Source organism: Dama dama, chromosome 5, assembly GCF_033118175.1.
Source record: "Dama dama isolate Ldn47 chromosome 5, ASM3311817v1, whole genome shotgun sequence".
NCBI lineage: Eukaryota > Metazoa > Chordata > Mammalia > Artiodactyla > Cervidae > Dama > Dama dama.
This window is the reverse complement of record NC_083685.1, coordinates 109,297,059-109,318,117: the sequence shown is the minus strand read 5'-3', so window position 1 is coordinate 109,318,117 and position 21,059 is coordinate 109,297,059. Positions and strand designations below refer to the sequence as shown.

Genomic DNA, 21,059 nt, shown 5'->3' with positions numbered 1-21,059 from the left:
ATTTAACAAACAGTTCTTTAGTGCTTAGTGTGACTTCAGAGTGCTTTTCCATCTACCTTCTAAGATAAATGCTATTTTTTTCTATTATTCTATTATCACTGCCTCCCTCCCCCCAATTATACAGATGGGGAAACTGAGGCTCCAAGAGATTAAGTAGCTACCTCAAGGTCACACAGCTAAGATAAGACATAGCCAGGGTTTGAACCCAGGCTGCCTGAACTACAACCTTTTCTCCTAATGACTGTACTGTATGACACATTCTGCCTGACAAATGTGTATGGAATTCTGAAACAAGTCTCCGAGCAACATTCCAACTTGAGGAGCTGGAGAGTAAAGTCTACACCCCCTCCTGCAAAGAAAGGGGCTGATGCCGGGATTTGAATGATTCATGCATTCATTTATTCAACAGCTCTCAGAGAAGTATTGGACCCCGGAACCTGGATTCTGATGAGAGGAGGGACCTCTGATCTTTCTGAGCTTTCTGACCTCTCCAGCTGCAAAATGGGGACAAAATACTTTCTGTTCTACTTCTGGGCCAAGAGCTCTGAGGATGGGCAAATACAAATGATAGTGGCTGGCTGCTGCAGTTGGTTTTGTAGATGGGGGTGGGGGGACTAATGATGGCAGAGAGACAGGATACAGGATTTAGATTTCCTCAGGTGTGGCTATGACTTGAGAATTCCCTTGGGATGAGTAGCAGTGAGGGCTGCAAGGGAACAGCTTTTCTGGGGTATTTGATCTTCCAGGTCCCACTGCATATTATAACCACCTCTTGAGGTAAGAAGGTCCCAATTACAGTCTGTGCAATTTGCCCAAGGTTATTAGCTAATGGCCAATACTTTGGCCACCTGATGCGAAGAACTGACTCATTGGAAAAGACCCTGATGCTGGGAAAGATTCAAAGGCAGGAGGAAAAGGGGACAACAGAGGATGAGATGGCATCACTGACTCGATGGATGTGAGTTTGAGCAAGCTCCGGGAGTTGGTGATGGACAGGGAAGCCTGGCGCACGTGCTGTAGTCCATGGAGTTGCAAAGAATCGGACATGACTGAGCAACTGAACTGAACTGATTAGCTAGTGAAAGTGGGCTGGACCCTGAGTCACCTCACTGCCGTGCACCCAGGCCAAAACAAGACTCGTTCCTGGCCATCCCCTTAGAAGGCTCTTAGCCCACTACTCTGGCTGTTTCCATGTTGCTGCCCCTGAGAGCCAGGGGGATCTTCCTTCGACACAAGAATGACCATACCATCGTCACTCACGGTGCCATTCTCAAGCTGGGCTATGAAAACCCCTGAGTAAACACGCCCATCTTCCAGGCATCAGTGGTACACAGTGGTTAATGCTTAAAATAATCTTTAAAAATTTTTGGCTGTCCTGGGTCTTCATCATCACTCGGGCTTTCTCTAGCTGCAATGTATGGGCTTAGTTGCCTCATGGCATGTGGGATCTTAGCTCTGCCACCAGGGATTGAACCAGAGTTCCCTGCATTGGAAGGTGGATTCTTAACCAATGGACCATCAAGGAAAGTCCCTAAAATCACTTTTTAGTGGGAAAACTAATATGGATATTCTTGGAGTCAAAAGCAAGGTTTGCACAAACATTTAATATAGAGCCATGTCTTTAAATTCCTTTCCAGTTCTGAGTGAACCACTTTGCCCACCTTCTCCCTCCTCATGCCCCATGGTACCCCCAGATTGTTCACCTGGGTTCCTATGAGTGAGTCTGAGCAGCCTGTTTGTGCAAGAAAACCCATCTTCCTGGCCCAGCATCCACAGCCATTGGTCCACTTTCTTCTGCCTTTCCCTCTCACCACTCCCCCTCTCCCTTGCTTACAGTCCTGCAGCTTCCAGAACAGTCTGTTCTATGTCACACCTGGGCTTTGCCCAGGCTGTTCCCTCTGCCTTCCAGCCCTCTTGATGGCCTCTGTCAGCTCAGCTCAAGGCACAGCTCCGTCCCCACTGCTCCCTACCCCCAAGTCTGTTCAGAGGGACCCCCTGTATTGTTGGCACTCTCTGGGTCAGGGTTTACAAGAGGGCTTCAAATGCAGTTAACAGGCACCCCCGGAACCCAAAGCCCCTCTAGACACTTACTTAGTAGGACCCCATGGTTTAGATGTCGCAAATGTAGACTCTTAAAGGCCCCACCTATACCTGCTAAATCGCTTCAGTCTGGCTCTTGGTGACCCTATGGACTGTAGCCTGCCAGGCTCCGCTCTCCATGGGATTATCCTAGCAAGAGTACTGGAGTGGGTTGCCATTTCCTCCTCCAGGGGATCTTCCCGACGCAGGGATCGAACCTGCCTCACTTGTGTCTCCAGCATTGACAAGCGGGTTTCTTTTACCACTGGCGCCCCCTGGGAAGCCCACCTACACACACACTCCTACCCGAAAGATATCCAGTGCTGTTTTCTGTGTAGCCTGCAGGGGGCGGTGTGGGTCCAGGCTGGCCACAGGAACTCTAGCTGCTGTTTCAACAGTCTAGACACCCAGCCAGAAAATCTCTGCCCAGGAGGAGTTAAGGAGCTGAACACTAAGGGAGGAGTTTCAGGCGGGCCCCATCCTGCCTGCCTCAACCTCTCTTTAACATCATCACCCTCTTGTGTCTCTCACTTAATAAAGCCAGTCACCCTCACCTCTAACACCTGGATCCAGTTCCTCCCAGACTTCATCCTCCCTCTTTCCCACCAGCTCTCAGTAGCAGTCTGCACCCCAGTCTGTGCCCAGGGCCCCTCTGCAGCAAAAGATCCTCCCTTAAGAGTTTGGGGACCTTCAGTGATCATACCTCCAAAATTCTAACCCCTAACATCCCCCACCCCGTCCACTGGGCTCCACCTCTTTGCTCACCCAAAAGTGATGACATTGCTGTTGCCTTGGTAACAGATGCTTTGTGGGTGGGTATGGGGAGACTTCAGGACATCAGAGACATGGGGGAGGGGGGTGGGCAAACTGGCATAAGGCCTGGGAGGGGCAGCCAGGGGTTATGACTTCCCCACCACAGGCTGCCATCAGCCTTATGTCCCCAGCCTCAAGGAGAATAGAAGGGGCATCTCCTTGGAAAGAGAGGCTTTCTTATTGGAGGAGAGGGAAACATCCCCCTCCCGTGAAAACAGGTCTCCGGGACAGTTCAGCCTGGTGGGGTGGGGGAGGGGCTGCACATAGAGAGGGGGCCGCTCGCTCAGGGCGTGTTAGGGACAGTGCCGCAGGCAGTGGAAGGGTGGCTCTATGCCAGTGTCCCGAGCTCCAAGGGGTAGAGAGGCCCTCCTCCAGGCCCTGGGGACCTTGCTGTCCCAGAAGCCACAGCCAGGAAGTGTGTCAGGCACTTGCGTAAGAGCCTTCTATATTTCCATAAAATCATAATTACCGATGCCTGCCACGGGCCTTAGCTCATTAGAGCGGCATCTGCCTCTGGGGCCCATGGGGTGGGCTGGCAGGGGGACGTGAGGGAGATGGGACAAGGCCAGGCCTCACTGTGTTCTCTGCATTCCCAGCCCTGCTGAGCCTGGGCACTCTTCCTCTCCCCAGCTGGGAGATGAGAACCCAGGCTTGGCCTCCACCATGACAAACTCCCCAACCTGGGAACCCTGATTCTAAAGCTGGAGGGAAAGGCCAGCCACTCATGTGCTCAGCTTGGGCTGTCCTTGACAACCCATGAGGGCAGAGGCCAAAGCAGGGAGGGGCTTGAACTGAAGGTGTTTACAGGAGAAAATAGGTCAGTCCTCATGGAACAGCGGTCAAAGAATCTCAACCCCCAGTGGAGGGCTCTGGCGTCATTCTGGCCGGTGATTCTTAATCTTGGGGGATCTTAGATTCTCTAAGGAGCAGAGGAAAGCTCTGGACTCTCCTCCAGAAAGCACTTATCCTCTAAAATTTGATACAGCTTTGAGGGGTTCATGAACTCCCTGAAACTCACCTACAAACCCAAGGTTAATAAGAATCCTTAAAATTTTTTAAAAATATAATAGTAAATATCATGTACTTACTCTGTCCAATTCTTTACATATATTAACTTATATAATCCTCAAAAGAACATTAAGAGATAGATAATTATCCTCCCCATTTAATCCAACTCCCCATTTCAAACTGATCCAGTCCAATTCATCCAATCTGAAGAGAAAGAAACTAAAGACCCTCCAGAGATGACGGACAGCTCTCTGCCCAAGATCACAGAGTAGGAAAAAAGGGCAGACCAGGGTGAGGACCAGGTTCTCTTAGTGCTGGACCTTGGCCATATGCAGATTTGAAGTCATCTGTCCATCCCATCATCCCCAGGCTCCCGAGAGCCCAGCAGCTGTGCTCATTCACCGAGCTCTCCTAGTAAGAGGCCTCCTGGTAGGTCTATTATGACTTCTGGTCTGAGAGCCCTTTTGAGAGAGTGACTGCCACTCATCCTCCTGGAATGCCTTGCCCCTTGCTCCGCCCGCCCCTCATTTCTGCCCTCCAAATCTAAGATGGACAGTGTGCCCCCAAGAGAAGCCAGCACTGTTGCTCCTGCCCCAGCTCTGAGCCACTGCAGTGGGAATTGTCAGCACTGAGACAATGACTCAGACTTAGTTCATGAAAGATCGCTCTGAAATACGAAGGCTGTCGGCCAGAAAGGACATCCAGAGGTCATGGGATCCAGCCCCCTGCCTCCTCCATATATACTCTACCTTAGGCTTTTATTGCTGAGACCAGATGGGCCCCAGAGCCCACCAACTTCCCTGCCTTTCCTTGGTCCCCCATACCACTGATTCCCCTAGGAATTCTTTCCCAAGTCTAGCCAGGGTCTCCTTCTGGGTTAGTTCTTCCATGACAAAACAGGTTCCAAACAGCCAAGGAAAGTGAGGAAAGGAAGTTGTTTCTTCTCTCTGCCTCAGAAAAAGACTTAGGAAGGGACAAGTCCCCCATAAAAATGGAGAGAAAGAAGAAAATGAAAACTTTCTGTGTCTGTCTTTCCTAAGCTGAGTGGTATATTGCACTATCTCATTCATCCTCTGAACAATTAGGTGGGCAGAGTCTCGGTTTCGCTGATGAAGAAATCAAAGCTTTAACAGTTACCTACCCAAGGTCGAGCGAATTAGTGACTACCCAGTTATTGGACTCAAAGGAAGCCAGAGCCTCAGTTCTTTGGAGGGGAAATAGAGGTACCTTCCTGGTGGCTCAGATGGTAAAGAATCTGCCTGTAATGCAGGAGACCTCGGTTCAATTCCTGGGTTGGGAAGATCCCCTGAAGAAAGAAATGGCAACCCACTCCAGTATTCTTGCCTGGAGAATTCCATGGACAGATCAGCCTGACAGGCTATCGTCCATGGAGTCACAAACAGTTGGTCAAGACTGACCAACTAACACACACAGAGGTACATACATCCCTCAGGAGGTCTCCAAACACAGAAGAAGCCCCTGTTTGTTCCAGCTCAAGAGTGCTAGAGATAGAGGCCTGATGATACCATCTCAGGGTGCTCCAAGCATTCCTAAGTCTGAGTTGCCTAGGGAGGGGTTTATTGGGCTGACCTGTGCTGGGCTGGAGGGAAGATGGTGGCCCTCAGAGGGGAACAGGAGAGGCTGATCATGAATGGGCTTTTGGGGAAACTGGACTGAGGGCTGAGGTCAGCTTCTGTGGAAACTCCTTTTAGGAAAGCGAGCACTCAGAGAGTCTGCTGTTTGTGGATCTGGAGGGGGAGGAGACTAAGCCCCCATAACCACAAACCCGCCCGTCTGCCCTTGTCCTACTTCTGCCACTGGCAAATAAATCTCTTTCCCTAGATGCTGTAACCTGAGCAGTGCTCCAACTCCAACGTGAGCTCATCTTGAGGAAGCAAGAGATCACATGAATGGCTGTGTGCATGGGTGGGTGGGAAGGAGGGACACAGGGTTCAGACCCTCCTCCAGGGCTGGCATAAAGGCAGGACCCTTCTGAGTGCCACCCACTCCTCATCTCATCACCCACAGCAGATGAGGAGGAAGGAGACTTAGACCCAGAAGTCTCTCCACCCACACCCAGGGAAGGATTCTTTCAGTCTCCAACCTCCCTCCATTTTCTTGGACAGGCCCAGAGATGAAGGGCCAGAAGGGCCAGGAAGGGAGAGCAGAGACGTTGAGGAAATGGCAGGTGAGCGATATGCATTGGCAGAGGTAGCTTCAGGTCAAGTGGACAGAAGAATCTTTGGAGGGTCCACCTCTCCCTACCCCCATCTAACTTCACTTGTGGTAGGATCTTTAGCAGGCGGAGTGTCTTGGAGAGGTTTGGGGACCTCAAGTGTGGGAACTGAGGCCTCTTCTCTGCTGAAGTCCAGACAACAGGCTTGGAAAGCCATGTCATTGTCCTGCTTTCCAGGACAGGGCTGGCTTTTGACACATGGTGTTAAATTGTCCATACTCTGCAGAAGAAACCTCTACCGCACAGTTCAAGGATGTGTACATTTGGAGAGAAAGTCTATAGGGCAGAGAGACATCCAGTTAATGAGGTGGAAGGGTCCCCATTCTTCATTCTCAGGAAGTCCTACCTTCATCTCATTCTCAGCTCTCCTTCTGCAGTTCCAACCTATTTCTATCTTCCTCTAACCCTTCCAGACTCTAATATGATCTCCTGAACCTTCCTTCAACCTTGTCATGCCCCCCCACCCCCATTCCGGATTTTTCAGTGGGAAACTGTCCCCTCCACTTCTTTACCCTCCAAGCTCCTCCCCATCTTGTCGAGCCCCCCCAAGCTCCGCCCAGCTCGCCGTCCTGGCCACCGCGGCAGCCAATAGCTTAGAACCTGATTTGCATAGCGGCGCGGGGGAGAGGCAGAGGGAAGAGGGAGGGACCAGGCGACCTCCTAAATCAAAGTTAGGAGGCGAGGACTGGGCGGAGGGGCCGCCGGGTGCCCGGCTGGGGCCGGCGGGGGGAGGGGAGGGGAAGGGGAGGGGGTGGGGGGCGGGAGCAGAGGACAGCGGAGCGGGCCGGACACTGACAGCTCCATCGCTCCCTCCCTCGGTTCCTGCCCGAGTCCCCACTTCCCTCCTCCCATCGCTCGGAGCAGCATCTTCTTCAGACCCTTGATCCTCACTCCTGGGGTCGTCCTGCTCCCTCGGCTCCATATAATTGCCTCCTCTCACCCACCAACCCAGGAACTTTCTCCGCCCGCACCCGGGAGTGGGGGTTGCTTTGCCCGGGCGGGTTTCTCCAGGGGTTCACTGGGTTGGGGGGCTGTCTCTAAGGGCTTCAGGTCCCGGAAAGACGCCTACCACCCTTAGCCTGCTTCCAGGTGGGCTGCCGTCGGGTCTCGGCACCCTCTCTTCCCGTCTCCCCTAACCATGACCGAAATGAGCGAGAAGGAGAACGAACCGGATGACGCGGCCACCCACACCCCCCCGGGGACCGTCTCTGCCCTCCAAGAAACCAAGGTAACTCGAGAGGCGCGAGGCCTGGACCCCTGCCCTGAGCGCCCCCAGCCGGGGCATCCTCCTCCCGACTCAGTTACCACTGTGGCCTCTGGTGCCCTGGAGTCACCGAAGGGCCCGTGTGGCCCCCTAACGCTCCGCGCGGCGATTCAGGAGCCGTAGGTTCGGATGAGGGACCGCAAACAGCTCCCATCACTCAAACACGACACGCCCTTGCGCGCGTGATGAGCGGAGCTCCCCCGCGACCCTCCAGGGAGGTTGTAACTCGGCTTTGCTGGAGGGAGTCGGCGCAGCGAAAGCGGAGGGAGTGTGTAGCGGTGTGTAGCGGGTGTGGGCCGGTGTACGCGCCCGAGTGTGCGCGCCAGGCGCACCTCTCCTGTGTCCGCCGGGTCTCCGCCTGTAGCTCAGTCCCTCTCTCTCTGCCCGTGTCTCTCTGAACGTGTCTCTACAACCTGTTTGTCTCTGCCTTAGTGTCTCTCTGTGAGTCTCTCTCGCGTTCTCTGCTTGTTTATCTCAGAGTCTCTAGATGGCTCTCTCTGACCCGCCGCAGTCCGACATTCCCTCCTCCCAGCCCGGTTAGGCTCGGCGACGTGAGCCCGCGGCCCCCGGGTGCGCAGCTTCCGAGTTCGCGCTGGGGGTTGCGGCAGCGCGGGCCATCACGGGCGGGGACCCGCGGACTGTCGTTGCGGCTCCGAAACAGAAAGACAGGCAGCCCCACCCCCACCCTGCCAGCGGGACGGGGGCTGGGTGGTAGTGGGGGCGTGGGGAGCGGGTAGAAGCAAAAAGGGAAGTCATCATAATTAATGAATGTCATAATTAACCCTAATTATGTATGATTGTTACTCCTGCGGGAGTCACAATGAATAAATTATTCCCCAGTGAAGTCAGGCGCAGCCCAGACTCCAGGCGCTGAAGGGGCTGGGGGCGGGGAGGGGGCCGGAGAACACAGCAGGGCTCACATTCTGCAACCCCCACCTCGAATCTGTCTACTGCCTCCCCAAGTTCTAGATGCTGACCAACAAGAAGTTCTGCGGGAAGCAACCTGAGCAGGGTCCCTGGGGATGGGGAGAGTAGGGGCAGTGCTCTCTGCCCCCTCCCCAGACTTCAGGCCAAGGTTACCCTTTCCTTTCCACCCTGGTAAATGGTTCCCACTTGGCTTCTGTTACCCAGATGAGGAGGGGGGCAGCCGGGACCAGAAATGGGTGGCATCCTTGGCTCCCCCTGGTATCACTAGTTCATCTATAGCTATTTCCCATGCCCATCCTCCTCCTAATTCTGTCTGGACTACTTCCCAGGATATGAGGTTAATTCAAGGTCAAGGTCATCCAGGGAATGACCAAGGAAAGATGAGTAGGGTCAAAGTGGATGGAGTCTGGCTGAGGCACCCCAGGTAGGCGTCCCGTCCCTAAACCGGAGGGACCCAGTGGGTCTCCATGTCCAAGACTTCAGATTCACACTTGACCTTCTCCCGCTCCCTCCTGAGAACTGGAAACCTTGGGCTCTCAGACCACAGAGTTAACTCCCCTTCAGAGAGTCAAGTCTACTGGGAGAGGAATGAGGTGTTGAGGTGGGAGGGTATTGCTTGACATAACGGTGACAGCTTCTTTCAAGCAGAGGGTCCCAGAAACAGAGCCCCATTCTGAGTTCCAGAATGAACTCAGTTTCCTGGCCTCAGTTGTCTTCTAATCACCCTGGACAGACACATACAGTCTCCCTGCTTGCTTCCCAGGGCATTGGGGGCCTCTCAGGTTTCTCACACCATGGCCTGGCCACTCCGCCCCCTCCTTAAGGGCTTTCTGAAGGCAGGCAGGAGTGCTGGGCAGTGCTGCCTCAGCAATCAGCAGTGCAGTTGTGTGGGGAGGGGGCTGTCAGGGCCTGGCACGTCTGTACCTCCTTCCTCCCAGCCCAAGGACCATCTCATTCCATCACCTCTGGATCAGAGCCATGGGGATCTGAGGAGCAGGGAAGGAAGGGAGTGTGCACGTGGCCTGGTCCCTCTGCACCAGGTCAGTTGGATCCCTGCCCCTTTGCCCGCCTTCCTGTACCTCACTTACGAAGGGCTCCGTAATAACAACACGGGCTGGGCTTCGGGTCTGGGGGGACGGTACTCAGGAGAGCAGAGGTGGGCAGAGAGAATTCAGAACCGTTGCCAGCCTCCTTCCATCCCCCCATCTCAGCTTGTCCCAAGGAAGCTTCTGTCTTCAAACTGTGGTGGTGGAGGGGAAGGAAGAGAGAGGGTTGGTTGCTGCCCACCCAGCTCAGTTTGAGACAGGTACAAGAGGAGGCTGGTGCCTGTTAGGCAGTGAAGCCAACATTCCAGACTTACTTATCAGTGTTTGGGGGCCCCTGGGAATTTCTTGCAGCCCAAGTTCAGCCTCCTGCCCTCTCTAAGGTTGGGTGTCACTCCTAAACCTAAGGTACTCCGTGAGCTTCCTAGTGTCAGCATTGCCCTCTCTGGCTCCCCATCCCATCCTACTTCATGGGGTTTGCCATCACCCGCTCTGGTGCCATTCTTGGGAAAACCTTGCCATGCCAGCTCTGCCATCTGAGTCAGCTTGTGTCACATCTGCCACCCCCTCTGCCAGTTGCCTAATACCTTTTCAGGAGCTGGTGGGAACTGAGGGAAGAAAGGACCATCCAGGGTGTGGAGAGGTGGGGAGGAGGCAGGCAGGCCAGGCCCTGCCTCCTAGAGGGGACTCAGAATGACAGGCCTGGTGGTCCAGGCTCCAAGCCAGACAAGCTCCTGGTGCTTTGGCGGTGATTGGGTGGGAGGTGGGGAGGAGGTGGGATGCAGATGTGCCCATTTGCCAGGGTATATGGCAACTTTTCATGTCAGGGAATGGGTCCTGGGACAGTAGGGGCACCAAAAAGATTGTAGTGGGGAGGTCTTCCCTGGAAACTAGGAGTCCCGGGAGTGGAAATACCTGGCCAGGCTGAGCCCAGATGAGGTTTGGGTGGCCTAGGCAGATGTCTCTGGAGTGGGCAGGCATTAAGCCATTTGGCAGAGATGCCTGCATCTGCCCTCAAGCCACAGCCTTTGACATCCGCCAGCCACCCCAGGTGTTATTCCTTCCTGCCTCTCCACCCTCCTGGGATCTGGGGCAGAGTCGGGACTGCCCTCGCACTGGGGAACAGTCTGTTCCAGAGGCCTCTGGTCCCCTGCAGCGGCACTAAGGCCAGGCAGGGACCAGGAGAGGGCATAGGCTTGACAGAAGGGAGGCTTGAAACCTCATCCTGTGCGGATTACTTTGGAAATAATGGCCCCGGAAGGGGGGAACATGATTGATGTCTTCAAATATTTGAAGAACTGATGTGCGGAAGCGGGAGTAGCCCTTTCTGGAGCCAAGGGAGGAACAAGGGCTGATAGGCAGGGAGGCAGGTTTCAACTCTATATAGGGAAACACTTTCCAGCGATTGCAGCTGCCCAAAGATGGAATGACTGTCCCAAGAGAGGGTGTTCTTGCCGTCACAAGAGGTGACCAACAGAGTCAGACAACAATTCCAAGGGGCTGTAGCCAGAGCAGTGCAGGGTGGGCACTGCTGTAGGTGGCCAGTCTTTCTAAGCTTACATCTCATGACAAGCCCATGGCACAATTGAGGGGCAGAATTAAGGGCCAAGGCAGAGGGCGCCTTACTCCTCTGACTCAGTAGCCAAAGCCACTAGTTCAAGTCCCAGCCCTGCTCCTTAGCAGCTGAGGACTCATGATGAGTGAGTAATTTAACCCCTCAGTTCCTCATCCTGAAAAGTGGGACAATAACTGTCACCACCTCAGAGGATGGTGGAAGGTTAATGAGATGCTGCATATCCATTCCAGGACTCTGATAATAACCACCTCTCATATAAACATATAAACATAACATATAAATTTATGCTTATAAATTTAGTTTTTTGTTGTTTTGTTTTTTAATATTCATTTATTTTGGCTGCACCGGGCCTCTGTTTTAGTTGCATCATTCAAACTCCTAGTTGCGGCATGTGGGATCTACTTCCCCGACCAGGGATCGAGGCTGGGCCCCCTCCCTTAGCCACTGGACCACTAGGGAAGTCCCCCATAAGTTTAGGTTTTTGCTTTTGGGTTTTCAGGTTTTTGCTTTCTGTCTTGCTTAGAGAGCATCTAACCCTGACTCCTTCTTCTTGGGGGTAGGGAAACTGAGGCTCAGAGAGAGGAAGTGAAGTGACTTGCTTTCAGGTAGCAGGTTTCATTTTTGCCCCCACCCTCAGCCCATCCTCCCAGAGACCTGTGCTGTGTGCCCACAGCCCCTGGGCAGAGCGGTGGCTGGTTCCCCCATGCCTCCAGGCCTGCCAGAGCCTCCAGAGCCACGTTTGGCCCGTAGAACACATTTGTGTTCTAATTAATTGTCCCTCTGGGCCTCCACCTCTGCCCCAACACCCTGGCATCTGGGGCCTGAGGCCCTGCTTCTCAGAGACACACAAAGAAGCCCACAGTGCTGGCCAGGAAACTGGATTTGGAAGGAGCTGGGCAACTCAACATGCCAGTCACCCCAGGGCTCTGTCTGGCTTTTCAGCTGGCACACCAGGACCCACCTTGTGCCCAAACATTCCCCCCCCCCTGCTTCCCCTTTGTCCTGTGGCTTGCTGGCCTCCCCAGGGCTAGAGGGGTCTCCACTTCCATTCCCTTGGCATGGCTGCCAAGCCGGCAGCCATGGCACATAGGCCGCCTGGTATCCCAGCTGGGAACCTGGGCCGAGTCTCCCTGCCCTGTGGCCCCTCCCCCCATCTTTTTTTTTTTTTAATCACTGGTGAAAAGAAGTGGGCAGGAGAAAGGGCTCTGAACAGGAGGTGGGTGGGGCAAGGGTCTGGGTAGAGCGGTCCAGATTTCATTCCAGGCAGAATAAGTGTGTGTTCGGGTGAGCAGTAGAAATAGCTCTTTGTCATTGTTATTCCCACGCTAAGTCGTGTCCAACTCTTTGCGACCCCATGAACTGCAGCATGCCAGGCTTCCCTGTCTTTCACCAACTCCAGGAGCTTGCTCAAACTCATGTCCATTGAGTCAGTGATGCCATCCAACCATCTCATCCTCTGTGGCCCCCTTCTCCTTTTGCCCTCAATCTTTCCCAGCATCAGGGTCTTTTCCCATGAGTCAGCTCTTCACATCAGCTGGCCAAAGTGCTCTAGCCTCGTGCAGAATCCACCCTATGCTCCAGAACATGCACTCTGTTTAGGGTTCAAGCTACTTGCTCATCATTTATTCCACAAACATGGAATGAGCATCTTCTATGTGCTGAAGCCCATTATGGAGATTTAAAGCAACTTTCCCTGCTCTCCAGGGGCTCACAACCTCCTGGAGGAGTGAGAAGTAAATGACAAAACATAAACCTGATCAGAGCTCTCCTGTGGTCCCACTAAAAGGAATTCCTACAGAAGAGATAGCTCCCCCGGGGAAGAATAGTCACAGGAAACCCTGGAGGATAGAAAGCGAGACAATTGGATAGGGCAGGGAAGAAGACAAGCATGTCAAATGCTCAGAGGCATAAAATACAGATGAGTTAAACTCATTATGTCTGAACTCAGGTGGAAGGCATGGGGTGGAAGGGTGAGTTTGGCCAAGTAGTAGTGCCCTGGCTGGCACAAAGGCCTTGACTGAGTCCTGAGGAGCCATGAATGGTTTTTGCATTGTCAGGGGTCACCTTCCTGCTGCACGGAGAACAGGTGGGGACGGGCAAGGTGGAGGCAAAGAGTTATAGCCCTGAACCAGACTAAGAGTGCCAGAGCCTGAACTAGGGCAGGGTTCTGGGGGTGCTGAGATGTTGCAAGGGATGGGCTGGAAAGGTGTTTGGGAGGGAGAATCAACACTGAGGATGAGGGTCCAGAGCGACCACTCCCCCTCTCCCTGTGCAAGAACTGAGGACTTGGCATGTTTTGTTTGGCCCCCAAAGTATTATGTTGTTAACTCAAGTAAATGGTACACCTATTCAACAAAATTCCTGTGTGGCCATAAAAAAAGAATGCTGAAACTCTTTGTGTATTGGTATGGAATGATTTCCAAGATTTACTGTTAAGTGAAAAAAAGCAAGGTACAGGAGAAATAATATACTACCATTTCTGCAAAGAAAAAAAGGGAATAAAATCTCTTGAATTTGTTTCTATTCAATTTCACATAAGAGTCTCAATTTCTTTTCTTTTTTTTTTTTTTAAGAGTCTCAATTTCTTAACTGACTTTTTTTTGGCCACGCGGCATGGGGGATTTTCCCATGACCATCCCCCTAACCTGCTCATCACCCCCCAACCCCCTCATCACCTCCCAACCCTCACTCCCCACAGTGGAAACGCAGAATCTTAACTATTGAACCACAAGGGAAGTCCCTCTTAACTGACTTTAAAGCTTAGAAGTTCATTAAGCTTTTTTTATTAAAAAATCACATTTATATGGAACTTCCCTAGTGGTCCAGTGGTTAAAACTGTATGCTCCAATGCAAGGGGCACAGGTTTGATCCCTGATGGGGGAACTAAGATTACACATGCCATGTAAAATAAAATAAAATTACCCCCAAAAAAATTACATTTATAAAAGTCTAGATTTCTTTTTAAAAATTGGGAACCCTGGCAATGCTGGGCTGCGCATATAGACTAGCCTCAGCTGGTAGAGGAGATGAGCAGCTACTTGCCGGCCATGCAGTTTGCCACAGTCCCCACCACTCCTAATTATGCCTGTCCAGTCAGAACTCCTTTGCTAGAGGAGGTTCCCTGCTTGGCTCTTGTGGGCATCTGGGGTGGTGACCTACCTTCTGGAACTTGGCAGCCTCTCTCTCATGAGAAGCTTTGTATCACCTCTGGCTCTCACCTTCAGGCTGCTGCTGGCCAAGGAGAGACCCCCGGGAGCCAGCCCCCTCCAGGCTCACCATCCCTCTTCCTCTCTCAGCTCCAGCGGTTCAAGCGCTCTCTTTCTCTCAAGACCATCCTCCGAAGTAAGAGCGTTGAGAACTTCTTATTTCGCTCCGGCTCTGAGTTTAAGTGCCCCACCGAGGTGCTGCTGACGCCCCCGACCCCGCTGCCCCCTCCTACCCCACCACCAGCCTCCGCAGACCGGGGCCTGCCCACCCCCGCCCCATCCCCCTGCCCAGTCCCACGCCCCCTGGCGACACTCAAACCAGTGAGACTGCACAGCTTCCAGGAACACGTCTTCAAGCGAGCCAGCCCCTGTGAGCTGTGCCGCCAGCTCATTGTGGGTAGGTGCCTGGGTGGCAACAGAAGGGGCCAGGGTGGGTGTGGGGAGTGGGCCCATGGAATGGACTGCCTGATGTCGGGGCTCCAGCTATTCATGGCCCCAGTCCTAACTGTGCCCATCCCCGTGGGCTGACACGCAGCACCTTGGGGGTGGGTGGGGTCTCAGGATTTACTAACAACTCAGGCTTCGGGGTCAGCTCCACCCTGACTGTATCGGGGTCAGCCTCAGAGCACAGCCCCAGGCTGGCATGAGGAAGCCCAATCCCTTGCTCCCCCCACGCCCTAACCTACCTCCTTTGTTCCTTGTCCATGGATGTAGCCTATCTTGACCACCCCCTGTCGCTGATCACCCTTCTTGTTCTTCACAGGAAACTCCAAGCAGGGTTTGCGGTGTAAGACATGCAAAGTCAGCGTCCACCTCTGGTGCTCCGAGGAGATCTCCCGCCAGCAATGCCCAGGCAAGACGGTGAGTGGGTGACCACGTGGAGATGGCTGACTGATGCTCCCAGGCTTGGCTTCCGGAGCTCTGAGTGCCACTCGGCTGATTCCTCAGGTCGAGGGGTGCTTGGGCTTGGGGAAGGCCAAGCTCTCAGGGGCCGTGACCTCTCTATACCCTCTCTCTGCCTGCTTTTGCCACAGTCCTCCTCCTTCCGCCGCAACTTCAGCTCCCCACTCCTGGTACATGAGCCTCCACCAGCCTGTGCCATGAGCAAGGAGTCCCCACCCACTGGTGAGTGTCCAGCGTTGCCCCTCATCCCCGTGGTGTGACGAGAGACCCACACATTCCTCAGATGGGCTTTGAGTTACACTGGCACTGCCTGTTCTTGGCACTGCTACCATTCCCTTTTAATTTTTTTAGATTTTTCTTCATCTTCCCCTCCCCCTAATTCTTTGGTAGCTTCTGTCCTGAATTTAGAGTTGATTCATCTGTTCATCCATCCATCCATCCTTCAACAAAAACTTTATTGAGTGCCTGCTAAGTGCCAGGCACTGTGCTAGACACAGGGACACAAGCTCATGGTCTAGTAAGGAAGCTAGACATGCAATAGATAATCACACAAGTCATCAATTAGCCACCATTTGGTGAATGCCTGAAACCTAAGGATAGGAAGCAAAGAGAGGATAAAAAGGCATCCACCTCATCCGCAGAGACAAAGAAGGCATCAAGGAAACTTGAAGGATTCGGAATTAACCTGAGGATCTGGGGAAGACCAGTGTGGACAGAAGGCAGACCAGAAGCAGGAAGGGGCAGAAAAAGGACAATCAGGCTGGGAGTGAGAGGGTGAGATAGAACCCTGGGTACAGGGCCTTAGGGTCCCTTTTAAGAGTGTTCTTTGGACTTAATTCTTTTTTTTTTAAGTTTAGTTTATTGAAGTATAGTTGATTTACAACATTGTGTTAATTTCTGCTTTACAGCAAAGTGATTCAGTTATATACATTCTTTATATATATATACATTCTTTTTCATATTCTCTCCCGTTATGGTTTATCACAGGATATTGAATATAGTTCCCTGTGCTATACAGTAGGACCTTGTTGTTTATCTGTTCTCTATACAACAGTTTGTATCTGCTAATCCCAAACTCCCAGTTCATCCCTCCCCCAACCCCCCTCGGTAACCACAAGTCTTTGGACTTTATTCTAAGGTCAATTTTTGTGTTTTTACAAGAGCATTCTGGCTACTGTGTGGGTTGGAGGGACTGGAGAGAAGCAGGGAGACCATGGGGAAGCTATGATGGTTGCCAGTTTGGTAGCTTGGATCAGGCTGGCAGCCGTGGAGATGAAGAGAAGTGAGCAGAAGCTAGACTTGTTCAGGAGGCAGGACGAGATGATGGAGTGAACACAAACAGTGCGGAGGTTGAGGGGTCGAGGATACTTCAGGCTCGTGCCTGGGCACCATGGGAGGACATGGAGTTCTCACTGCAATTAGGGAGACTTGGGAGGGGCAGGTGAGGGGCATGCAGAATTCACTCTAGGGCTGGCTGAGCAGGGCAGACAGGTGCCCGGCCTTGATGGTGACTCCTCGGCAGGGGCCAGTGGGAAGGTAGACCCCGTGTACGAGACCCTGCGCTATGGCACCTCCCTGGCCCTGATGAACCGCTCCAGCTTCAGCAGCACCTCTGAGTCCCCTACAAGGAGCCTGGTATGGGGGACACCAAGGTGGGGGGGCGGGGGTCCCAGAGGGTGGGGGGCTGAGCCTTCCCTTCTCTGTGTCCCCAGAGCGAGCGGGATGAGCTCACCGAGGATGGGGAGGGCAGCATCCGCAGCTCAGAGGAGGGCCCTGGCGACAGCGGTGAGTGGGGTTGGGGACCAGGGGCAGGCGCGGAGCACAGTGGGGGCCACCACCTGCAGCCTCACACTCTGGCCCCACCCCGGCATCTCCAGTATTCACAGCCCCAGCCGAGAGCGAAGGGTCAGGACCAGAGGAGAAGAGCCCAGGACAACAGGTGAGGCTGGGATGGCACTGAGCCTCGGCAGGCCAGGTGGGAAGGGGACATCCTTCTTGTCACTGATCCCTAGGTGGGTGAGAGTATGCTGAGTGGGAGTCTCACTGTGCCATCATTTTTTCCTCAATCTACAGGGGTGGGCAATGCCAGGGTGAGTGGGGATGGGCAATGCCAGGGTTAGTAGGCATGGGAGGCAGGGGTGTTACCCCTCCCAACACTGACCCCATGCCTACTGAGCCCACTCCTACTTCCCAAGGGTGGGCAGTCCCAGTGCAGCAGGAAGAGGAGGCTCCCCTTCCCATCCCTGGCCCAGTCCCTCAAGGGTGTGTGAGCGCAGCAGGCAGGAGACTCTGACCTCTCCCTGTCACTGACCCATGTCCTAGCCCCAGGGTAGGCAAGATCAGGGCAAGGGGAGAGTGGGTGGAGTAATAAAGGTGTCCTTCTCCCAGCAATGACCCCAAGCTTTTCCACAGCCCCCCAGGCCTCCCCTCCGGAAGGATGTGGGGCCCATGTACTCCTACGTGGCGCTCTACAAGTTTCTGCCCCAGGAAAACAACGACCTGGCTTTGCAGTAAGTCCTCTAGCGGCCCAGCCTCCCCCCTACCTCTGCCCCCACCCCAGGGGGCTGCCTGCCTCCAACCTCAGGGCTCTGCGCTCCCAGACCTTGGAACACGAGTGTGAGGGGGACCTTCAGGAACCTCCGCCTGGCATGCTGGAGGCTACTGAGCCCCCAGATGAGACAGAGGTGCCAGGGTCCAAGAGGGTGGGTATTGATGCCATGTCTCCTGCCCCTGCCAGACCTCTGTCCTGCAGTGTCTGTGTACCTATGGTCACACAGGGGCCATCAAGCACTCTTGCAGGGGACCTGGGGGTCTAGGACTGTTGGGATGCAGGGCGGGCAGGTCCCTCCTGCCCCACATGCTACGCCCCCCACCCCCCGACTCTCTTGTCCCAGGCCTGGAGACCGGATCATGCTGGTGGATGACTCTAACGAGGACTGGTGGAAGGTGATGTGGCAGGGTGGGGAGCAGAGGGTGAGCAGTGGTAGGCACCCGACTAGCCCAGACCCATAGAGGGCACTTTCCCTAATAACCCCCTTCCTCCACGACCTAGCCAGGCCTAGGCTCACCCTCAGGTCTTGCCTTTACTTCACCCCTCCGTGCCCCAGTCTTGTCCCTCTGCCTACCTTGTGCCCTTCCCAACCAGAAGCCCCCCGACTAAGGGCTCAAACACGAAGAACCCAGGATCTACAGGATGATGGCCTTGGCTCTGAGTGGATATTAGGCCTAGAGAAAGCAGTTGGTTGGGGCAGCACAGCGCTCACTGCCAGCCTCATTCCAGGGCAAGATCGGTGACCGGGTTGGCTTCTTCCCAGCCAATTTTGTGCAGCGGGTGAGGCCGGGTGAGAATGTTTGGCGCTGCTGCCAACCCTTCTCCGGGAACAAGGAACAAGGCTACATGAGCCTCAAGGAGAACCAGGTGAGAACCTGGCCCCTGCATGGCTGGGGAGGCTGGCACAGGAGGGAGAGAAGTGGCGGGAAGGTGGGTGAGCGCCCTGGAGGAAGAGGAGGCTTGGAGCCTGGTGGCCGGAAGGAGGGCAGATTAGAAGCTGTGGGACTGGGGACTTCCCTGGTGACCTAGTGGTTAGGATTCCAGGCTTTCACTACCATGGCCTGGGTTCAACCTCTGGTCGGGGGACTGAGATTCTCACCAAGGAAAGAGCGAAAGACTGCTGGGACTGCTGGGAACTGGGGCTGGTGGCCAGCACATGCACGGGCTCAGTTATGTCAGAGACAGCTGGGGGGAGAGCACTGGTTTAGGAGTCAGAGGCTTAGGTCTGAACGTTATTGTCAACCACGGGCAAGTCCTTTCCCCGCTGTTACCTCCTCTGGGAAACGGGGAGTTTGTCAGGGGCATTAGACCAGCTGATCTCAAAGGTCAGCCCCGAAGTGCTGCTCGGTGTCCGCTGACCGCCTGGTCCTTGCTGCTGTGCCCTGGATTCTCGTGGGATCTGCTCCCATCACCCCGGCTCCAACCACATCTGATGCTGGTCCCATCATCCCCTGGGATGGGCCCCCTGGGAGCCATCAGCACCGGGGTGGGGGGGTGGGGGTGGGTGGGCAGGCAGTGCCAGGCCTCAGCGTTGTGTCTCTCCCGCTCAGATCTGTGTGGGTGTGGCCAGGAGCAAAGATGCTGACGGCTTCATCCGCGTCAGCAGTGGCAAGAAGCGGGGCCTGGTTCCAGCCAATGCCCTGACCGAGATCTGAGAGGAGCCAAGAGAACCCAGAAGCCACCCCTGCCCGTGCCCAGCCCTCCTCGCTTCTGGCCCCCCGGGGGGGAGGTTCCCTCTGCTCCTCTCCTAGGGGCCACTCACCATGGCTTGGGAGCCTTCTGTACTGAGTAAGGTGTTATTTCTGGGGTCCTGGGGTGCCCTGAAGAGGTTGCAGCTCTGAGACTTGGGGGTGGGGAGGAGGAGAAAGTGGGAGGGAATGGCAAAACTTCAGGTGGGTCCCCCCGGTCCAGTTGCCATGCAGAGTCCAGCCCTGAGAGGAAGTTCCTGAGGAATGTCGGGGCTGCCTCTTCCAGAGAGCCTGCCCCTGCCCACCGCACCTTTGCATGCCTGACACCCCCACCCCCCCCCTCCTCACAGAGCCTCTGCTTGGGCCCTTGTGTGTGTGACCCTGCAGCTGCCACTTTGGGAGTGGGGCCCTCCCGGGTCCCTCAGCCCCAGCTCTGGGTGGGGAGGGAGCTCAGGGCTGCCAGAGGACCCTGGTCTCATCACCTCTGTCACTCCATCAACTCTCAGGAAAGTCCTGCAGCTCTCTCTTCTGTTACTTGAAACTTGGGTGGACAGAGGAGGGGAGGGCTGAGGTCTCGGGAGGATGTGGCAAATCAGAGGCTGTCCCCTCGAGTAGGACAGTCCCCACGGAGCAACCGCACTCTACCCTTGTTCACTAGGAGAGGACACACCCAAGAGCGGCCTGCACACAGAATCCCACCTGGCCCACACCTGATCAAAACAATCCCCATTTCACTGTCAGGAATCTGAACGCTCAGTTCCTGTCCCAGGCCTTACCAGGCCTGCCCCAGGAACCCCACCCTCAGGACTGACCCTGCAATAGCCCTCCCTTACCCTCTCTCTTGGGGCTCTGTGGGGGACAGGGCTGCCGTTGCAGGGGGCCCTTTTTCTGGCTGCATCTGGTCCCTTTTCCAGGACACAGAGCCCTGTGAGGAAGCGGGAGTGGGAGACAGACAATGAATTCTGTTTGACCACCAGAAAGGGAAGGGGGTAGGCATGCTAGGGGAGGGGGTGTGTGGGGACACGCAAAGAGGACCCCTCCCTTGCAGGTTGCTTTTCTCTGGTGCCAACCTCCCTTCCCGCTCCCCCCCTCCAAGCTCAGAGCCGCCTCTTGTGCCCTTGATGGTGCCAGCCAATGCCACCCCCATCCTGGGCACAGGCACACCCTCCCATGTGGTGGGAGGGACACATCCTCCTACCCACTGGCCCCTGCCCTACCTCTCCCTCTAAGAGGGGGGAGGAACTCAAGCCACACTGCCCTGTTTGCTGCCATGAGGCCCCCCCAGCAATATCCCAGGGGCGGGCCCAATGCCCACTGTACATGAGGCTGCATGAGGAGTCTGCTGGGGCATTGCTGAGCCCCCAGACCCCGAATTAAATGTTTCTTGTCCCAACCTGGTTACTCTATGTATCTATCAACTTGGGTCAGGGGAAGGGAAGGGGTGGGCGTGGCCTGGGGGTGTGGTGGGTGTGGACCAAAATAGGAGACAGCCTGAAGGTCGGAGAATGAGTTCATCTCAAAGGAGGGATACAGGGGCTGGGCTGGCCCTGACAGTGAGGGTCCCCAAGTCTGCTCACTCCAGATCTGAGGAAATGGAGGAGGAGGTTTGGTGGACGCTGGAGGGAGAGAGGGTGGGGCTGCGGTCATTTTCTGGTTCGATGTGGACCTGCGTCGCGCAGGGGGCGGGCACGCACCTCCGCGTTTCTGCCCACCCAGAGGTGCCCCCGGAGACCAGCCGAACCCAGCGTCTGGCGGCCTCAATATC

General features: G+C 54.8%; 1 protein-coding gene across 2 annotated transcripts; it reads left to right on the top strand.

The window, feature by feature from the left end:
* Nucleotides 1-6,896: 6,896 nt before the first annotated feature.
* STAC2 (SH3 and cysteine rich domain 2) lies at nucleotides 6,897-20,671 on the top strand. 2 transcript variants are annotated; one of them, XR_009693017.1, is made up of 12 exons: nucleotides 6,897-7,364; nucleotides 14,243-14,549; nucleotides 14,916-15,013; nucleotides 15,187-15,277; nucleotides 16,578-16,690; nucleotides 16,768-16,840; nucleotides 16,933-16,994; nucleotides 17,468-17,565; nucleotides 17,950-18,001; nucleotides 18,336-18,473; nucleotides 19,157-19,394; nucleotides 19,953-20,671. XR_009693017.1 is itself a non-coding variant. In XM_061143894.1 (11 exons), the coding sequence occupies exons 1-11, from the start codon at nucleotides 7,275-7,277 to the stop codon at nucleotides 19,259-19,261; spliced, it is 1,227 nt and encodes a 408-aa protein (XP_060999877.1). In that variant the 5' UTR covers nucleotides 6,897-7,274; the 3' UTR covers nucleotides 19,262-20,671. The 2 variants fall into 2 exon arrangements, 1 of the variants encoding a protein (XP_060999877.1); XM_061143894.1 differs by having other exon boundaries at nucleotides 19,157-20,671.
* Nucleotides 20,672-21,059: the final 388 nt, after the last annotated feature.